The sequence below is a fragment of the Nelumbo lutea genome, chromosome 3 (genome assembly GCF_056320005.1).
Source record: "Nelumbo lutea isolate HS-2025 chromosome 3, American lotus-T2T, whole genome shotgun sequence".
NCBI lineage: Eukaryota > Viridiplantae > Streptophyta > Magnoliopsida > Proteales > Nelumbonaceae > Nelumbo > Nelumbo lutea.
The window spans coordinates 104,907,751-104,926,056 of record NC_142686.1 but is presented as its reverse complement, the minus strand read 5'-3'; the positions used below and the strand labels follow the sequence as shown (position 1 = coordinate 104,926,056).

Below are 18,306 nucleotides of genomic sequence, written 5' to 3'. Positions count from 1 at the left end.
TCCCTTGTGAGCAGTTGTTGTCTCACAATATCATACTCTGAATTTAGGCCAGCTAGTAATTCAAAAGCCCTATTGGTCTCAACCTGTTTTCTATAGGTTTTTGCATCCTTTTGACTTTCTCACTCAGTGGTTTCCAGATGATTAATTTCATGCCATAAAGATTTCAGAGTGGAGAAATAAACTAAAACTGGCTTCTCCCCTTGCTTGAGGTTATTTACTTCACATTTCAACTAATAGGCCCTAGCAACATTGAGTGGCTGAGAGTAGGCCTCCTTCATCACTTCCCAAATCTGCTTAGTTGTTTTTGCCCACAAGTAATTGCGGCTAATATGAGGCTGCATAGAGTTACACAGCCAAGTCATGACCAAATAGTTCTCTTGAACCCATTTGGCATATGAAGGGTCTTCCTTGGCTGGTTTTTTTACATCTCCATTCACATAACCTTACTTCCCTCTGCCCCCAATTGCCATCATGGTTGACTAAGCCCATTCTAAGTAATTAGAACCATCAAATTTAACAGTAGTAATCTGAAAATTGTTTTCTGCCATGTTTCCATCCCCCAATACACCTTCTCCTTGAGTCTTAAACTCAGCTCCTGCCATTTCTGTAGTAGGTTTATTAGGAGAAACCAGTTCTCAGCAAAGGGATCCCAAAGAAAACCGTTCTCACGCAGAAAAAAAAAAGGTTTGGAAGCTGAAAACAGTCTAAAAATCACTTAGAAAACAGCGTGGAATGCTGAAACTGATTTAGGAGTCACCCAAAAGGTGTTAACAGTCAGGTCTGATTGTAGGGTTAAGAAAAAACCTAGAGAAAACTTTGAGAGAATAGAAACAATTCTCAGCCGCAGCTTCTAAATAGGTCTAATCTATCTCTGATTGGTGTTGATCTCAAGGAAGATAGAAACTTATCCAGAAAAAACCTGATTGCCACTTCCAATCTCAGTCTGAACCCTAATCTTTATCTTTCTTGTTCTTCTCTGATTCTTCCTGATTACCAAATACTCTCCAAGCCTCTATAATCTATTGGACAACTGATAAACCCTTCTAGTAACCTCCAAGAATCAGCCGATGGACAGATCTTTCTAAGCTTCCAACCCTAGGAAGTTCTCATGTGGTCGGCTGGATTAGACACACATGAGAAACCCTAGATTGGCTCTGATACCAAGTAGGCAAATCAGGGCTGTAATCAGTCCAATTGTTGATGCAAATTCAATGAGAAAAAATACCAGAAAAGAAGAAAGAAAGAAGAGAGGAGAGAAGAGAAGAGAGAGGAAAAAGATGAGAGAAAGAGTGTTGGCTTTAGTTGCTGCCTCCACTCAGCTATTTATAATAACATCAAAATATAAGACGGCAATTACATTAATGCCCCTACTGCTTATATAAGCAAATAACTAACAAAACTAACATTGCGAACAGCAGCCTAACAACAAATATAAAGTAGGAACTGACTAACTGCAGCGGTGGGGACCACAATAAATAAAATAACAGAACTAATTATTGCTCTACATCTCTACAGGTTTATTTTGAAGACTAGGAAGTGAATAGAGCAAAGGGAATTGGGATTTTAAGGGGGTATCACCTAACCAGATATCTTCCCAAAGAAGGTCTTTACTACCATTTCTACATCCAAAATCGTGAAATTTAAGAAAATAGGCAGTACCTCATGAATGGCTTTCTGAGGTGAAGAAGCTGAAGTGTGAGGCAAGACCTTTGCATCCCATCCATTGCCCGAAGCACCATAATGCTTACTATGACTTTGTGCCACCAACTCTCCTTCTCTTGAGGCGATTGCCACAACCATTTCCCAAGTAAAGCAGTGTTCTTAAGTAGCAAGTTTCCTAAGCCTAATCCCCCTTTGGCGCTTTGGTCTACACACCATCTCCCACTTCACCAAATGGTCATTCCTTTCCTTCCCTGGTTTCCAAAGGAAATCTCTCATGATTTTCACATACTTTCTTGCTAATTTGGTTGGAATACGAAAGATGGAGAGAAAATAGGTTGGAAGGTTTGCTAGTATCGATTTAATCAAAGTAATCCTTCCCCCAATGAAATATAATTTCTCTTCCAAACTGCAAGCTTCTTTTCGAATTTCTCCAAGACAGGATTCCAAAAAGAAATACAGATTTTGGATTTCTACCTAGGGCTAATCCTAAATAAACTAAAGGCCAATGATCTAGTTGACATCCCAAGCATTCAGCTAGTGCTTCTAACTCTTCTTGTAAGTTTACCCCAGCCAAAAAAAACTCTTCCTTAAGTTTATTCTCAATTTGGAGCAACACTCAAAACCAGAGATGACCTCTTTTAAATTTCTCCACCAATTCTCAATTCCTTCCTCACAGAAAATGATAAATATTATCCACAAAAATTGTGTCATAGTCACTTCTTGCCTCCCCACTCTCCAACCCCTTAGGAGATTACTTTCATATGCTTTTGAGATCATTCTACTTAGCACATCAGCCACTATATGAAGAGAATAGGAGAGAGGGGGTCCCCTTGCCTTAGATCCCTCTTTACTGCAAAGGAATCTCTTGAAACTCCATTAATCAGAATAGAATAGTGACAAGAATGGATGCATCCTCTATTCCATTTCTGCCACCTAACTCTGAAGCCCATTTTCTCCAAAATCTTCCAAGGTAAATTCTAGTTCACAAAACCATAAGCCTTTTCTAGGTCTAGTTTGCAAATTATACATTTTTCCCCTCTATTCCTCTTATCCTTTACACATTCATTTGCAATCAGAATTTGATCTATTATTTGTCTCCCCTAGACAAAAGCTCCTTGACTTTTTGAAATCACAAGTGGAACACCTTGCTCAGTTTCCTAGAAAGGACCTTTGCTAGGATTTTATAAAGGCTTCCCACCAAGCTTATTGGGCTATAATTCTTTGGGTGTAAAGCTTCTTTCTTCTTTGGAATTACTCCAATAAATGTGGCATTAGCACTTAGATTTACTTCACTTTTAACCCAAAATTCATTGAAGACTTCCAATAAATCTTCTTTGATTATCTCTGAGCATTTTTGGTAGAAAGCCATAGTGAAACCATCTGGTCTTGGAGCTTTTGAATTATCAATTAAGAGCACTACTTCTTTTATGTTGGGTATATGTTGGTCTCCACAACTGCAATAGCACTAAAGGTGCTAAACCAATGCTACAGAGACAGCCGTGGCGAGTTCACGACTCGATGCAAATTTGCGATGAGCTCAAAGCCTACACAGGCTTGCGATGAGCTCAAAGCCTACACAAGCTTGCGATGAGCTTAAAAGCTACCCGGGATCTGCGATAAGCACAAAAGGCCATCCAAGACTTGTAGTGAGTATAAGACACCTCTTAGGACCCACGGTGAACGATAGGCGTCGACTTGCGGTAACATCACAAGTCAGATCTTGTCCTTTAACACGTTGCTACTAGGAAACCCGCAAGGGGACGTAGTCTACACGTGCTACGTGAGAATCCTTAAGAAAAAGAAAACTTTGTCTTTGGAGGATCTCGATAGACATGTGGTGAAACCCCAATGGGAAAGGTCTCCTTTCCTAATAGGAAAGGTCTCCTTTTAGATCCTTCTCCTTACAGTCTTGGGGTGCTATCTATATAAAGGGGAATAACTCTTCCCCACGGTAGGTAGAGATCACATAACCTTAATCTAGGGTTTCTTAGAAAGAGACTCTCCCTTCTCTCCTCTCTTCCCCTCTCTTCCCCACATTCTCTCTCTTTCCTGTCGCCTTCTTTGGACCTTCGGAGAATTGACCAACCACCAAGGTTCCATGGTGATTACACTAACCTAGCTTAGGAAAAGTATTTCTTTGGTCCTTCCGTAGATGCCTTTAAGATGATTTACAAAAACTGTCACAATGTCCTCTTGCCTTGTTAGCATTTCTCCCTCAAACCCTACTCTATGAATGAAGTCTTTCTTTCTTCTTCCATTTTCTAGAGTGAAAAAATATAGTGTTCCTATCACCCTCTAAAAGCCCTCTGCATTGTGATTTTTGTCTCCAAGAAATTTCCTCCTTCCTCAAGATCTTCCATCTCTCTTTTAAAACCCATCTTTCTTTCCTTTCATCTTCTAATAAGATTCTCAAGGATTCTTCATCTAACTCTTCTACCCTCTTAAGAATTCAGCTCTTCTTATCCTCCACCCTCCCAAAGTTTTATTCCACACTTTTATCCTCTCTCTGTCTCTTTAGCTTTTTGACAAATATCACTCCTTTTTCTCTCACAAAGATTCCACTTTCTTCCCACCACTCCTTAACTTTCACCCGAACTGGGGGTCTTCCAACCACATGTTTTCAAATCTAAAAGGGGTTAGTCCTCCTATGAGCCTCTCCTCCCCTAAACTTATAGGACAATGGTCTAAGGTTATTCTAGTTAGGGCTTTTGAAGCTAAACCTTCCCACATCTCTTCCCAATCCAATATGAATAAAAAACTATCCAATTTTGAGCAAACTGGATTATTTTGAAAATTGGACCAAGTGTAGTGTGCATACAGGAGAGGTAATTCCTTCAGCTCCAAAGCCTCCACCAAGTTACTGAACTTCGTCATACTTGTAGTTATTCCATGGCTCGGATTATTTGACTCATTTGAGAATCTAATAACCTTGAAATCCCCCTAGACACCATGGACCTTCCCAAAGGCTCCTAGTATCACTCAACTCTTCCCAAAAAAGGTTCCTTCCCCTAGGCACTGTTTCCTCAGCATTGCCACAAAGTTTACAGTGATTGAATATGTGTGTTGAATGCTGTATTCAAAGTAGAGAAGTGAAGAAGAAAACCACTGGTATGCTGGAAAGTGTCGAACTGTACTGTTCAGTCAACCAGCAATGATTTATATTTGAATGAAGTACAATGGTACAAGAGTTTACTGGAATTCCCCTGATTAGTGATGGGACACCTAGTTAACTTAAAACATTAAACATGCTTAGGCCCATTAACCCAGGCCCAATTACAGGATAATTTAACTTAAGTATGGGCTAATAAGACTCTTATCAGTCGAACACTCATACAAAGAGACTTCATTCTAACATTCTAACACTCCCCCTCAAGCTAAGCATGGATATCAATCATGTTTAGCTTGCCAAGTAGGTCTCTGAACTTTGTTGCTGTCAGTCCTTTAGTCAATACATCTGCAATTTGCATCTCAGATGGTGTATAGGGTACATAGTGTTCTCCTGAAACAATTCTCTCTTTGACAAAGTGTCGGTCAATTTCAATATGTTTTGTCCGGTCATGCTGCACAAGATTGTTGGCTATGTTGATAGCTGCTTTATTATCACAGTACAACCTGAGAGGGCCCTCAGCCTTAATACCAAGCTCGTTAAGAAGAGTTCTGAGCCATAAGAGTTCAGCAACCCCATGTGCCATAGCTCGGTATTCTGCTTCTACACTTGATCTAGCCACCACATTCTGCTTCTTACTGCGCCATGTGACCAGGTTCCCTCCTAAGAATGTACAATAACCTGAGGTTGATTTCTTGTCTCCAATAGAACCAGCCCAATTTGCATCAGTGTATGCTTCAATTTCAAGTTTATTGCTTTTCCTGAATAGGATTCCTTTCCCTGGGCAAGTCTTTAAGTACCTGAGAATGCTTTCCACTACTCTCATATGAGGGGTCTTTGGTGAGTGCATGAATTGACTGACAACATGCATTGCATAAGCAATGTCTGGCCGAGTAAGGGATAAGTATATCAGCTTTCCTACCAATTTTTGGTACCTCTCTTTATCACAATATTCCTCACCCATTGATTCTTGTAGTCCGTGGTTCGGTTCTATTGGGGTGTCTGCTGGCCTGCATCCCATCATGCCTGTTTCCTGTAGGAGATTTGTTAGCGTAGGGGTATTTCTGTCTTTATACCTAGATTAATGTTGCTGATCTGTAATGTTGTGTTGGAACAAGTGCTCTTAACTTAAGCAAGGGCACATAGGTCTTTTTAGTTATGTTTAATAATATAAATACTTCCTGGCCGACTGGGAGATGTTGTTAAGTTGGCTCTTCCAGTTCGAACCAGAATTCTCTCTTCTCTCTCTCTCTCTCTCTCTCTCTCTTTCACCTTTCTTCTTCTACATAACTGATCTCAGACAGGCAGAACTCTAAAGCAAACCCGAATTCTAACATGGTATCAGAGCGACTTGAATCTGCCTAGTTTTCTGCTTGCCTAGGTTTCTATTCTCTGCGCACCCTATCTAGGGTTTTTCTTTTTTTTTTTTCTGTGTTCGATTGGAGCTAAGGGAAAGGGCTGAAAAGGAGTGATCGCCCTCTTCCCTTGGAGGTTTCTATGCCTCCAGTCAGGTTGTATGTGGTCGGTTGTTGTGATTTCTGAGATTGCCCTCTCCTAGTAGAGGAACAATAGAGGGCCAAACTGTGTGTGCAGTGGCTGTCGTGTGTGGCTGTTGTGTGTGCAGTGGCTATCGTGTATGGACTGATTTCCTGCTCATATGGTTGTTACTAAAGTGATAAGGTGAGAGATTTCAGTGCATGATATCTGTTACGGATTAAATTGGAACTGTGTTTCAGACCATATGCTAGGGTTTCGGACAGTAATGTGCTAGGGTTTATGCTGGTTTCTTTGTGCATTTTGAAGGAAGAGATATGATCATATAGTGGTGAGATTTTAGGTAGTTGTAGGAGTAGGGTTTGTGGTGTAAAGAGCACACTTTTCAGCAACAACAAGTGCTGAAATCAGTGTGACAAGTGTGATATAGGGTTTGTGGTGTAAAGAGCACGCATTCTAGCAACAATAAGTGTTGCAATCAGTGTGACAAGTGTGACCTAGTGCAGATCTCAGTGATAATAGAATTCAGCAAGTGTGCAGAATTGGTGATAACATAATGGGAGATAATAATGATTATAAACCTAGTGTGATGGTGCCTACAAACTACCTGAATGTTCAGATGACCTCCATTAAATTAAATGGAGAGAATTATGTGCCTTGGGCTAAATCCGTTGAAGTCTTTCTGAAGGCAAAGAAGAAGGTAAAACACATTAGAGAGGAGAAACCCTCCTCTAACTCTCACGAGTATGAAGACTGGGAGCAAGAGGATGCTCAGATCATCACATGGTTGTGGAACAATATGGAACCTTGGATTAGTGTGAACTTCATGTTTCTTGATACTGCCAAAGATGTGTGGGACCATGCGAAGAAATTGTATTCGGGGCAGATCTTGGCACGCAAGTGGATGCCATCCTGAATTCTTTGCCCTCTTCCTTCAATGCGTTCACAATGAACTACAACATGAATAAGCTGAATGCCAGCGTCCAGGAACTCAACAATATGTTGCAGAGGGCTGGGGATCTACTTAAGAAGGATGAGCCTGTGGTTATGCTTGCTGAAGCTAACAAATCGGGCAAGAAAAAGAGAAAGGCAAAGAAGCCCCAGAAGAAAGCTACCAAACCTAAGAAGTAGAAGAAGAACAAGGCATCTGATGTCTGTCACTTCTGCAAGCAGACCGGCCACTGGAAGAGGAACTGTCCTGCCTATCTGGAATCTAAGAAAGGTAATGTCGAAACTTGTGTCATAGAAACTAATATGTTAGTTACTTCTGTGTCTTGGTGTGTTGACTCCGGAGCTTCAACTCATGCGTGTAACTCACTTCTTCATTCCTCATTCCTCACTTCTTCATTCCTCGGGTAATTGACTGTGTCTGGGAGTCAACTTGCATCTCCTTTCTCCTTACTTCTTCATTCCTCACTAGGTAGTAGACATGGTGAATCTCGGGTAATTCATCTCTCCCTAGAATCTGTGACCTTATACCTTCACATATTGGGTCTAGTCCAGCCAGAAACTTGAAGGCCCTGCTCTCCTCAATATGCTTGTCATGCCTCTCCTTATCCCTGGCATTTTCCCAGTCCAAAATCAAGTGATGGTCAAGCTCTTCCTAGAGGCCTTCCAGTGTTGCAAAGTATGTTGCTATGGACATGTCTCCTTGCCTTAGGGCTGCAATGTCCTGGTTCAGCCTGTAGATTCTAGCATTGTTCTTTTTCTGGCCGTATGTCTTGGATACTTTCCCCCAAATCTTAGCAGCTGTAGGGAAATGATGAACAGTTCTGGCCACCCGAGGAGTCATGGAGGCCAGCAACCAAGACATGACTGTGGCATTTTCCTTGCACCACACGGTGTATTCAGGACTGCCAACATCTGGTTCTTTCTTGTGTCCATCCAAATAGCCAGTGAGTTCACGAGAGGTAATGAACAGCCTTGCTGAGATGGACCACTCTCTGAAGTTATATTCATCCAACAATACGTTAGTGATTTGCAAACTGTGCAGATTAGGGTTTTCCAGGTTGGGTGACCTTGCAGCAGGTCTGATATCCCTGGAGGAAACTTCTCCGGATAGCGAAGACATGCTGACTTCAGTCTTAACTGGTCAAAGAGTTCAGTGCTGGGCAATCTAGAGCTGACAGCCCCCTAGGTAACTTCACTTAAGCTGAAGGAGCTCGGGTACAGCAGTGGTGAGGGGTTTCGGACTGATAACCAACCTGAACTTGGAGCTGTTTACCACTTTGCTGTGCTGGTTTTGCTGGGGCTTCGAAGCTGCTGTTGTAGGGAATCTCTCCCCCTTTCGGCTAGGGCTAGGACTGCAGAAATCAGTCCTCAACTAGGTCTGTCCTATACAGACCTCACTTAGTAGCCAAATAGCTACTATCTTGCTGAAGAAGAAGCTAGTAGGACATCCACTTCTGGGCCTTACCTCCCTTGAGCCCTACAACCAAGGGAAACCCTAGGTTCGAATCTACCTTGTTCTCTTACAACCCTGTTTTTTTCAGCAACCCAGAGAAGAAGAAGAAATGAGAAAAGAGCAGCAAAAGAAGAGATAGTAGAAGCTGGTGTGCCGGCTGAAACCCTAGGTTCAAATCAGCTCTGATACCATGCATGCTGAATGCTGTATTCAAAGTAGAGAAGTGAAGAAGAAAACCACTGGTATGCTGGAAAATGTTGAACTGTACTGTTCAGTCGACCGGCAATGATTTATATTTGAATGAAGTACAATGGTACAAGAGTTTACTGGAATTCCCCTGATTAGTGATGGGACACCCAGTTAACTTAAAACATTAAACAGGCTTAGGCCCATTAACCCAGGCCCAGTTACAGGACAATTTAAGTATGGGCTAATAAGACTCTTATCAGCCGAACACTCACACAAAGAGGCTTCATTCTAACATTCTAACAGGCTACGATCATCCCTCTCTGCTGCAGATTGTTGATTTCAAGAATTTTGTCCAAAATAACAGTCTACAAAAAGAAGATAGCGTTAGATGGAGCTGCAGCTGACCAGATCCAACACAACGCCTTAGGAGTGGCCCCCCAGGCCAATTAGCTTGTTGAAAAATGATTTGACTGAGAATGCACGATTTATGGTTGCTGCCCATCTAATCTGATCTGCAATATGTGGTCTGATTTGGATCTGTGAATGCACCATTGCTGGTTGCTGCTGATAGGAACCTTGGACTGCCTCAGTAAGCCAATAGTTTTCAGCTGAATCATACTTGCATTGAATGATTCTCCTCCAAAGATCGTCCCTCTGAGTATTGTACCTCCAAAGCCATTTTCCCAAGAGGGCTTTATTCATTTCCTGGAGAGGCTTTAGACTTACCCCCCTCTTACTTTTGGTTTGCAAACCTGCTGCCATGCCACAAGATAGAACTTCTTTTCATCATTCATCCAATCCCAAAGAAAGTCCCTTCTTGCCTCCTCAAGAGAGTTAATTACTGAGATTGGAGCTGAAAATAAGGAGAAATAGTATGTTGGCAGATTCAGTAAAACACTTTGGATTAAAGTAACTTTACCCCCTTTTGATAAGTAAAGCCTTTTCCAACCTGCAAGCTTGTGGTTGAACCTTTCAATGATGGATTCCACATCTCCTTTGACTTATAATTAACTCCCAACGGCAGGCCCAGAAATTTTGAAGGTAATGATCTCCACCTGCAACCAAGAACAGCCACCAACTCTTGGATATTAACCACATCACGTACTGGAATTATCTCTGTCTTCAAATTTATTTTCACTCCCAAGGCAACTTCAAAACAGATCATTAGGCATCTCAAAAACAGTTGATCTTCAGTTCTTGCTCTTGAAAAAATAATAGAATCATCTGCAAATTGTAGGAGGGAGATAAAGGGGTTGTCGTCACTCACCTTGAATCCTTCAATGTAACCTCCTCCTTCTGCCTTCTTAACCAGTCCATTTAGAGCTTCCACAATTATTATAAATAGAAACGGAGAAAGAGGATCTCCCTCCCCCAAACCCCTCTTTCCTCTGAAGAAGTCTTTTGGCTGGTCATTTATCGTAATAGGAAACCAGGCAGTTGAGATACATATCCTAATCCAGGACCTCCATTTCGGGCCAAAGCCCATATGTCTCAACAAGTACTCAAGGAAATCCCACTGGACATGATCGTAAGCCTTCTCTTAATCCAGTTTACATTTGATTCCCAGTGTCCTTGGCCAAATTCTGGAGTCCATGCATTTGTTTACTATGAGCACCCCATTCTAAATTTGACATCCATCCACAAATGCCCCTTGGGAGGGGGAAATTAAAGAGCCCAACACTTCCCTCAATCTGTTTGCAAGCACTTTGAATATTATTTCGAATATACTTCCATGTTTCTATGCAAATTACATAACCATCTATGGGCTTAAAACATTAAATGACTATGACTAGTGAGCAAGGAAGTTTGGCACTAAAAGGTGGTTTTGATTCAAACTTTACTTGTACATGCTATTTCTGTTGTGAATCCCTACATTTTAGGGTGATAAGATAGTAAAAGTAAATGATTTCTGTGCTCAACATGTGCATTAGAAAATTAAGAATTGGGTTTATGAGAATTTACATATGTATCTTTGAAGCATGAATTAGCTTCAGCTATCTGGTGTATCTCAGATGATGTCTTGACGACTTCCAGTTACAGATTGCCTTCTGCATTATAAATGAGAACACTTCTCCAATTTTGGCAGTAATGGATTCTTCATGTGTGAAAGTAGTTTTTCTTTACTTTTCATTTGCTTTTCTATCTATAAGAGATTATCTTGATATAGGTTGCTACCATTGGAGAAGGTGTATCATTAGAGGCCCGTCTCTTAAGCAGGCAAGGATTAAAGTTCAGATTCATGTCAGTTCTGTCTTTATATGCTTATACATCTATAACTCTTTTTGGTTTGTTTACTATTCAGGAAGGAGGCAGCACTGCAACAAAGGGAGGTACATACAATTGCTTGTCCCATGCCAATCTCCATGCAGGATAATTAAAAGTGCATCTTAATACACACATACATATAACACATGCGCATACTTGTATAGTTCAGAGTCAATAACATGATCAATTATAATCTTATATCTACTTCCAACTTTTTCTTTTTTGATCAGAACTCAGAACGAAATTTATTAAAATTATGAGAAAACAGAACAACAAGAAGTTGTGGAATAAACAAATATACTCGACAGTGTCAAAATCCCCCACAGAAATACAATTGAGCCCAAAGCGTAGATTTTTTTGAGAAAGTACCCCTTGCTTAGCTACACCATCCGCCAGGCTGTTAGCAAACCTTCTTACCCAATTAACTTGAATGGACTTGTCCTTAGAAAGCCAATAGAACCGTCTGAGATCATTCCTTAGATGCCAAGACACTCCTTCCCCCTTCTTTAGCCAATCCATAACTATTTTGGAGTCACCTTCAATAATTGACCTTTCAGAACCCAATTCTTTGGCTTTCCCAACTCCAAAAACTGCTGCCGAGAATTCTGCTGTGGCTACATCACCTTGCTCAGTTGGACCTGAGAAAAAGGCATGTATGTTTCCTTCCTCATCTCTAATTACCCCTCCAATTCCGGATGGGCCTGGATTGCCCACACAACTCCCATCAAATTTCAGCTTCATCCAGCCAATAGGTGGGGATGACCATTCCACTGTTACCAGTTATCTTCTAGAAGAGGAGTCAGCAATAGCCCCCCAATACCTGAAAAATCAACCTTAAAATCAGAGAAGAGATTCAAGGTCTTGACCCATTATGCCACTCTTAGAGTTATGATCTCTATTAAGGCTTCCTTACACCTCTCCTTATCCTGGAAAGTTCTTGAGATTATTTCCCAGACTGTCCAACCACTGCTGCCCTAGTACATTTCCGCATCAACCTGCCCCTCCTTTTTGTACAATTGCAAACAGAAGGGCTAAACAACCCTTCCAAGCTATCAAGAGGTGAAGCAAACCAATCCCAAATACCTGGAACCAAAATGTGAAGCAAACCAATCCCAAATAAAGCCAACAAAGGGACAAGATATTAAGAGATGAAACATAGTCTCACCATTTAACTTGTATAAGCAGCACCAATTAGGGGACAAGTACCAGTTTGGCCTCTTCCTTTGAAGTAAATCACAAGTGTTAATACATCCATGAAACACTTCCCAGCAGAAAGCACTGACTCTAGGAGGAATGGGAGCACACTAAATTTCCTTAACAGGGAAGGAAAGAGAAGGGGAAAGTGAGGAGGCAATAAGAGAGGTAAACAAAGACTTAGAGGTGAAAAGTCTGGCCAACTATCCAAGCCAACTTCCCCTAGGACCAGAAAATTAAGCAAGGTAAGTAAAGCAGACACAAAGGGAACCTCAGACTCTTTAAGATTTCTGGTGAAGCCCAAATTCCAGTTCAACCCAGAAAGAGAAGAAGGAGAGTAGAGAAACGCAGACATTGGTCTACCTTTGGGATTGAAAAGAGTATAAAGGGACAGAAAAATCTCCATCAAAAGTGACTCACCAATCCAAATATCTTAATGAAACCTTATTTTCTAGCCCGAGACCAAGTCATACTTGATGTAGCTGAGGAAAACAGGAAGGATATCATGAATGGATTTCATTCTGACATTTCTAATTCCCAGCCCCCCTTCTACCTTCAATTTGAAGGGATGAGAGATCCATCGTATGGACGCCCAAAGATTGCGGAATAAGGGGGCGAATTTCAAATTTTTTTTCTCTCCTTCAACTGGGAATCGCATTCCCTATTTAGAAAATCATATTTTCAAGGATCATTCTTGAACCATAAACTGAACCAGATCTGAACCAAAAAGGAGTAGGAGAGGATTATGCCTGATACGGAGAAATAGTATCCCCCAACGAAGGTGTTCACGCCCAAGAAAGGATCCAAAGACTGCTCCCACTAAAGATGGTGCAGTGCAGGATGGAGCGGAATCAGCAGTGTTCTTCTCCAAGAACTCTGTCCTTCGCAAGAATCAGTAGGATGGCACGTGAGCACAGCTTCCTATCAATTCTTTCTCAAAGATCTGATGTCAAGATCGAATCTTGACTTCTCCCACAACTAGAGATCGAATTGGCAAACAGGGCGGCAAGAACAGGGAGGCGGCAAGAAAGAATTCTGCAGGGATGCTTAATTCTTCCTTCTTTTGATTTCAACACTAAAGAAGATCTGAATGAATCATCCTCAAGGCTGTCGCACCCTCCTTCTTTTGTTAACCTTAAAGATCAGCTCCTAATCCAATCAGGAGCTGCTTATCCAAATCATATTTGGATCAGCCTTTTCTTTAGGTGATAAGGATAAACCCTTATCTTATCTGAAGATTAGATCAGCTTTCTCCTAATCTCATTAGGAGGTTTCTAGTTCTGAATCACATTCAGATCTGGACTCTCTGAGTGGATAGGGTTAAGACCCTATCCTATTAGCTAATCCATCTCAGAATTCGCCCCATAATTAACTAATTAAATAGCCCAGTTTGAAATGGGCTTTAGGCCCATTAAGCTTATGTGCTCACTTAACCTTCCTAACTGCTGCCCAGTTGGGCTTCCTTGCATGGCGTGGAACCCAAGCATTGATCTACACATCAGCCACATGGGTTCGGCCCAGCCTTTGTTACAAGGCCTGGTCGAATACACTATTATGGACAGTGCACCCCCTGAAACCCATCAAATAGGCTCTATGGGCCCAACACTTACCCTAAGTGGTCCCTGGGCCAAGCCACCTTGTAACACCCAGGGACTGTGGGCAGATGCAATCAGGTATTATCCTCAATGGTCTTACACTTAACCTCTCAGCCCATAATGATCATACACTGCCCGACAAGAGAGGACCTCTCCCTCGGTTGCAAGGAATAGTGTTGCACTCTCTGCTTATATGGATCCCAGGAATTAAAACCTTCTTGCAAACATTTTAGAAACCATAATATATATACTTTTATATCTCATATAAAATATATTTTGCAAAACAAATCTCAACGATTGAAATTGGCTGCCGGCAGTCTTGGTTTCCATCAGTGAGAGTGCATCCCCGATCATTACCTTTGTCCGACAAAGGGGCTGATCTTGTCACTATGATCATCCACTCAAATGAATTCTCAAACTGTCCCAACATACCCAGGTTTTGACCCCCGCTAAGGATCTCACTGATTGGTATATCAAAGACAGCCCAATCCAACACCTAGTGCAGTATCATAATCGAGTCTAGGGGTCGGGTGTAACTTTCCAGTTTTGTCCATCAATCTCCAAGGTCCAGGGCAATACTGGAAATCTGGTCCAGTTCATAGATTCAATTAATCCTACATTGTATGTGCCTAGGGTCTCACCCTGGCAGCTGAGACAGGCCACCCCAATCGACTTGGTGGCACCACAGTGTCAGCCTTGTCAGGATAGGTCTCCCCAGACCGACCCACTGGCTGTGAACATTCTAAACTAACACGAGTCTCGTTAAGTGTCCAGTTTAAGGGTATTACGTAGAAACATACCAAGGGAACATGAATCAAATATGCACTTTTATTCATTTACAATAAACTCATAAAGCACATCATTCCGATTGAAGCTAAGGGCATACAAAACTGTCTAACACAATTTCACCACCTTCTCCCACCTAATCAAGTGATATTTCTTCCCCTTCACAGGTTCCTACAAAAAGTCTCTCATAATCTTTTCTATCTTTCTCACAGCAACTTGGGGCATCTTGAAGATCGACATATAATATACAGGAAGGATTGCTAAGGTGGATTTGATCAAGGTTATTCTACCTCCCAAAGAAATGTAATTCTTTTTCCACCTAGCTAATCTCTTCCCAAACCTTTCTACCACTGGGACCCAAAAGCTGAGTGATCTAGGATTGTCACCTAGAGGTAATCCTAAGTATTTAAGTGGTCAATCCCTTTTCTTGCAACCCAAAGAGTTTGCCATGTCCTTCAAATCACCTTCCTCAACATTTATGCCATTTGGAAAAATGAAGAGATGGATTGCTCCAAAGAATTAAATTGGTTGCTTCATGGTTACAACAAAATTTAGGAGGAGAAAGGATAGGATGGAATGGGCACTAACAAATGTTTATGGTCCAAATTTGTATAGGGAAAGGGAGGAGCTTTGGCAAGAACTTGCAGCAGCTATGTGGGAGGGTCTGTGGATTTTGGGTGGTGAAGTGATTTTAATGTGATTAGATTTGTCTCTGAAACAAACAAACCCAACCATAGGATCACCTCAAGCATGAGGAAATTCAACCACTTTGTGGACTCCTTTGAGTTAAGAGAGTTGCCAATTCTACAAGCTAATTTCACTTGGTCTAACTTTCAAGAAGAGCCCCTTAGCTGTAACTTGGATAGGTTCCTTTTCTTTTCAGATTGGGAGGAATTTTGGAGAGGGCTGGCTGTAAGAGCTCTACCTAGACCTACGTCAGATCATTGCCCAATTAGACTGTCACAAGAATGATTGGGAGGTCCGTGCCCATTTAGATTTGAAAATATGTGGCATCTCCACCCAGAATTTAAAAGGGAAGTAAAAGATTGGTTGGATGAGGACCAAGTAGCTTTTAGATGGAAAGGTTACAAATTCTATAAGAATCTATAAAAGCTGAAAGCTAGGATTAAAGATTTGAGTAAAGAGGAATTTGGTAGAGTTAAAGAAAAAAAAGGAGACCATTAAAAGGTTTCAATATTTAGACCTAGTAGAAGCTTGTGGAAGTATGAGGGCAGTAGAGAGGGAGGTTAAAAGTTGAACTAAAGGAAATCCTTAGAAGAGATGAAACAAGCTAGAGACAGAAATCAAGATGCAAATGGATGAAAGAAGGGGATGGTAATACAAGATTTTTTCATAACTTGGCAAGTTGAAGGAAAAGAAAGAATATGATAAAAAGTCTAGATTGGAATAGAGAAGTGTTGACTAGTGAAGCGGACATTGCACAATCCCTAGTTGAGCATGTTAAATCCATCTTTGATAGCCCTAGTAGTTTGAGAGAGCCTCTAGTCGATTTTTAATGGCAGATGGGTGACAGAGATTTGACGGAGTCCTTGGAGAGACCTTTTGAGAGTCAGGAGATAAAAGCAGCCCTTTTCTCTATGGATAGGTCAAAAACCTCGGGTCCATATGGCTTTATAATGGCCTTTTATCAAGATTGTTGGGACATTTTTAAGGGTGGACTTGCTGGAGGTATTCTCAAAATTCTTTGAAAAAGGGAAAATTGATTCGGGTGCAATTATGACTTTTTTAGCTTTGATTCCTAAGAAGTTTGGTGCACGCCATCCTAAGGATTTTAGACCCATCAGCTTGATTGGGAGCATGTATAAGTTAATTTCTAAAGTTCTTGCCTTGAGGTTAATAAAGTACTCCCATCTATAATATCACTAAATCAAGGGGCTTTTGTATTAGGGAGACAAATCATCAACCAAATCCTTATTGCTATTGAGTGTGTGGATTACAGGAAAAGAAAAGGTGAAAAGGTCTTGAATTGTAAACTTGATCTAGAAAAGGCCTACGACTTGGCAGATTGGGACTTCTTGCTGGATGTTTTAAAAAGTAGAGGTTTTGGAGAGAGGTGGTGTAAGTGGACTAAAGACTGTATGACTACTTGCCACTATTCCATACTGGTTAATGGTGTAGCTAGAGATTTTTTTCATGCAAAGAGATGTCTCAAACAAGGAGACCCTTTGTCCCCCTTCCTTTTTACTCTTGTAGCGGATTTTTTGAGTGTGTTGATAACTAGGGCTGACTCAAAATTTAATCAAAGGTTGGAGAATTGGGAGGCATCAAGTGATAGTCATACACTTACAATTTGCAGATATCATTCTTTTTTGTGAAGGGGAACCAAAGGAAATTGAGAATTTGAAGCTTTTAGTGACACACTTTGAGAAGGTTTCTACTTTGAAAGTTAATTGGAATAAGAGATATGTAGAAGGATTAAACCAACAAGAAGAAGAGGTGATACCTTGAAAGAATGGTAGGATCCATCTAATGGACGCCATAAAGATTGTGGAATGGGTGGGTAAATTTCAAAAATTTCCAGTTGGGAATCGTATTCCTTATATTTAGAATACAATATTCAAGGATCCTACTTGTACCACAATCGAAACAGATCTGAACCAAAAGGGAAGGGAGGAATTATACCTGATCCAGAGAAGCAGTATCTCTCAACGTTGGTGTTCACGCCCAAAGAGGACACAAAGATCCGCTCCTGCTGAAGATGACACAGCTGTATGTGGAACGGAACCAGCAAGGTGCATCCTACACACTGAATCCTTCGCAAGAATCCACTGGAAACTCTGAGCACCAAATCTTTTCGGTCTTTTCTGCAAAACTGATGTCAAGAACCAATTTCTTGATTTCTTTCTTCTTCAAAGATCGAATCTTGTAAGAAAGAAAGGCGGCGGCTGGAGAACTCCTAAAGTGAAGATGGCTGAATTGCTTCTCTTCTCTCTGGAGTGTGTATGAGATCCAATCTCAATTCGCAGGATGTTTTCTTGCACAAAACCCTAGGTTCGAAATTTGATTATGATCTGTTAGGGTTTCTCCTCTTTTCTTCTTGATTAAGAAACCTCCTGATTAGGAGTTATCCCAATTCAAATCAGTATTTGGATAGGGGATGATCTCAATCCTATCTGCAGATTAAGTTAGTTTACTCCTAATCTTATCAGGAGGTTACTAGATTCAAATCTGATTTGAATTTGGTCTCCCAGAGTGGATAGGGTTAAAGGCCCAATCCTTTTGCTAACTTTAATCCCACATCTGCCCCATACATGGGTGATCATATCAGCCCAACTCGAAATGGGCTTTTGACCCATTAAGTGTTCAGTGCTTAACTAATTTCCAATATGCTGCCCAGTTGGGCCTCTTTGTATGGCTTGGGACCTAAGCATTGATCTACACACCAGCCACATGGGTTCGACCCAGCCTTTATTACAAGGCCCAGCCGAATTCACTGAAAAGCTCAGTGAACCCCTGAGCCCATCGCATTGACCTTATGGACCCAACACTTACATTAAGTGGTCCCTGGGCCAAGCCATCATTATAAAAACCCAGGGACTGTGGGCAGGTGCAAGATTAGCCCCTCAGGTACTATCCTAATTGGCCTTACA

General features: G+C 41.2%; 1 protein-coding gene across 3 annotated transcripts in view; it reads left to right on the top strand.

Annotated features, from left to right (window-relative positions):
* Positions 1-18,306, top strand: part of LOC148867342 (coiled-coil domain-containing protein SCD2-like) — a 187,342-nt gene that overhangs the window by 36,950 nt on the left and 132,086 nt on the right. For all 3 annotated transcript variants that reach the window (XM_088976731.1, XM_088976730.1, XM_088976729.1), the window contains exons 6-7: positions 11,023-11,072; positions 11,158-11,185. In XM_088976731.1, the coding sequence (XP_088832857.1) occupies positions 11,023-11,072; positions 11,158-11,185 (78 nt within the window). The remainder of the gene's footprint in view (positions 1-11,022; positions 11,073-11,157; positions 11,186-18,306) is intronic.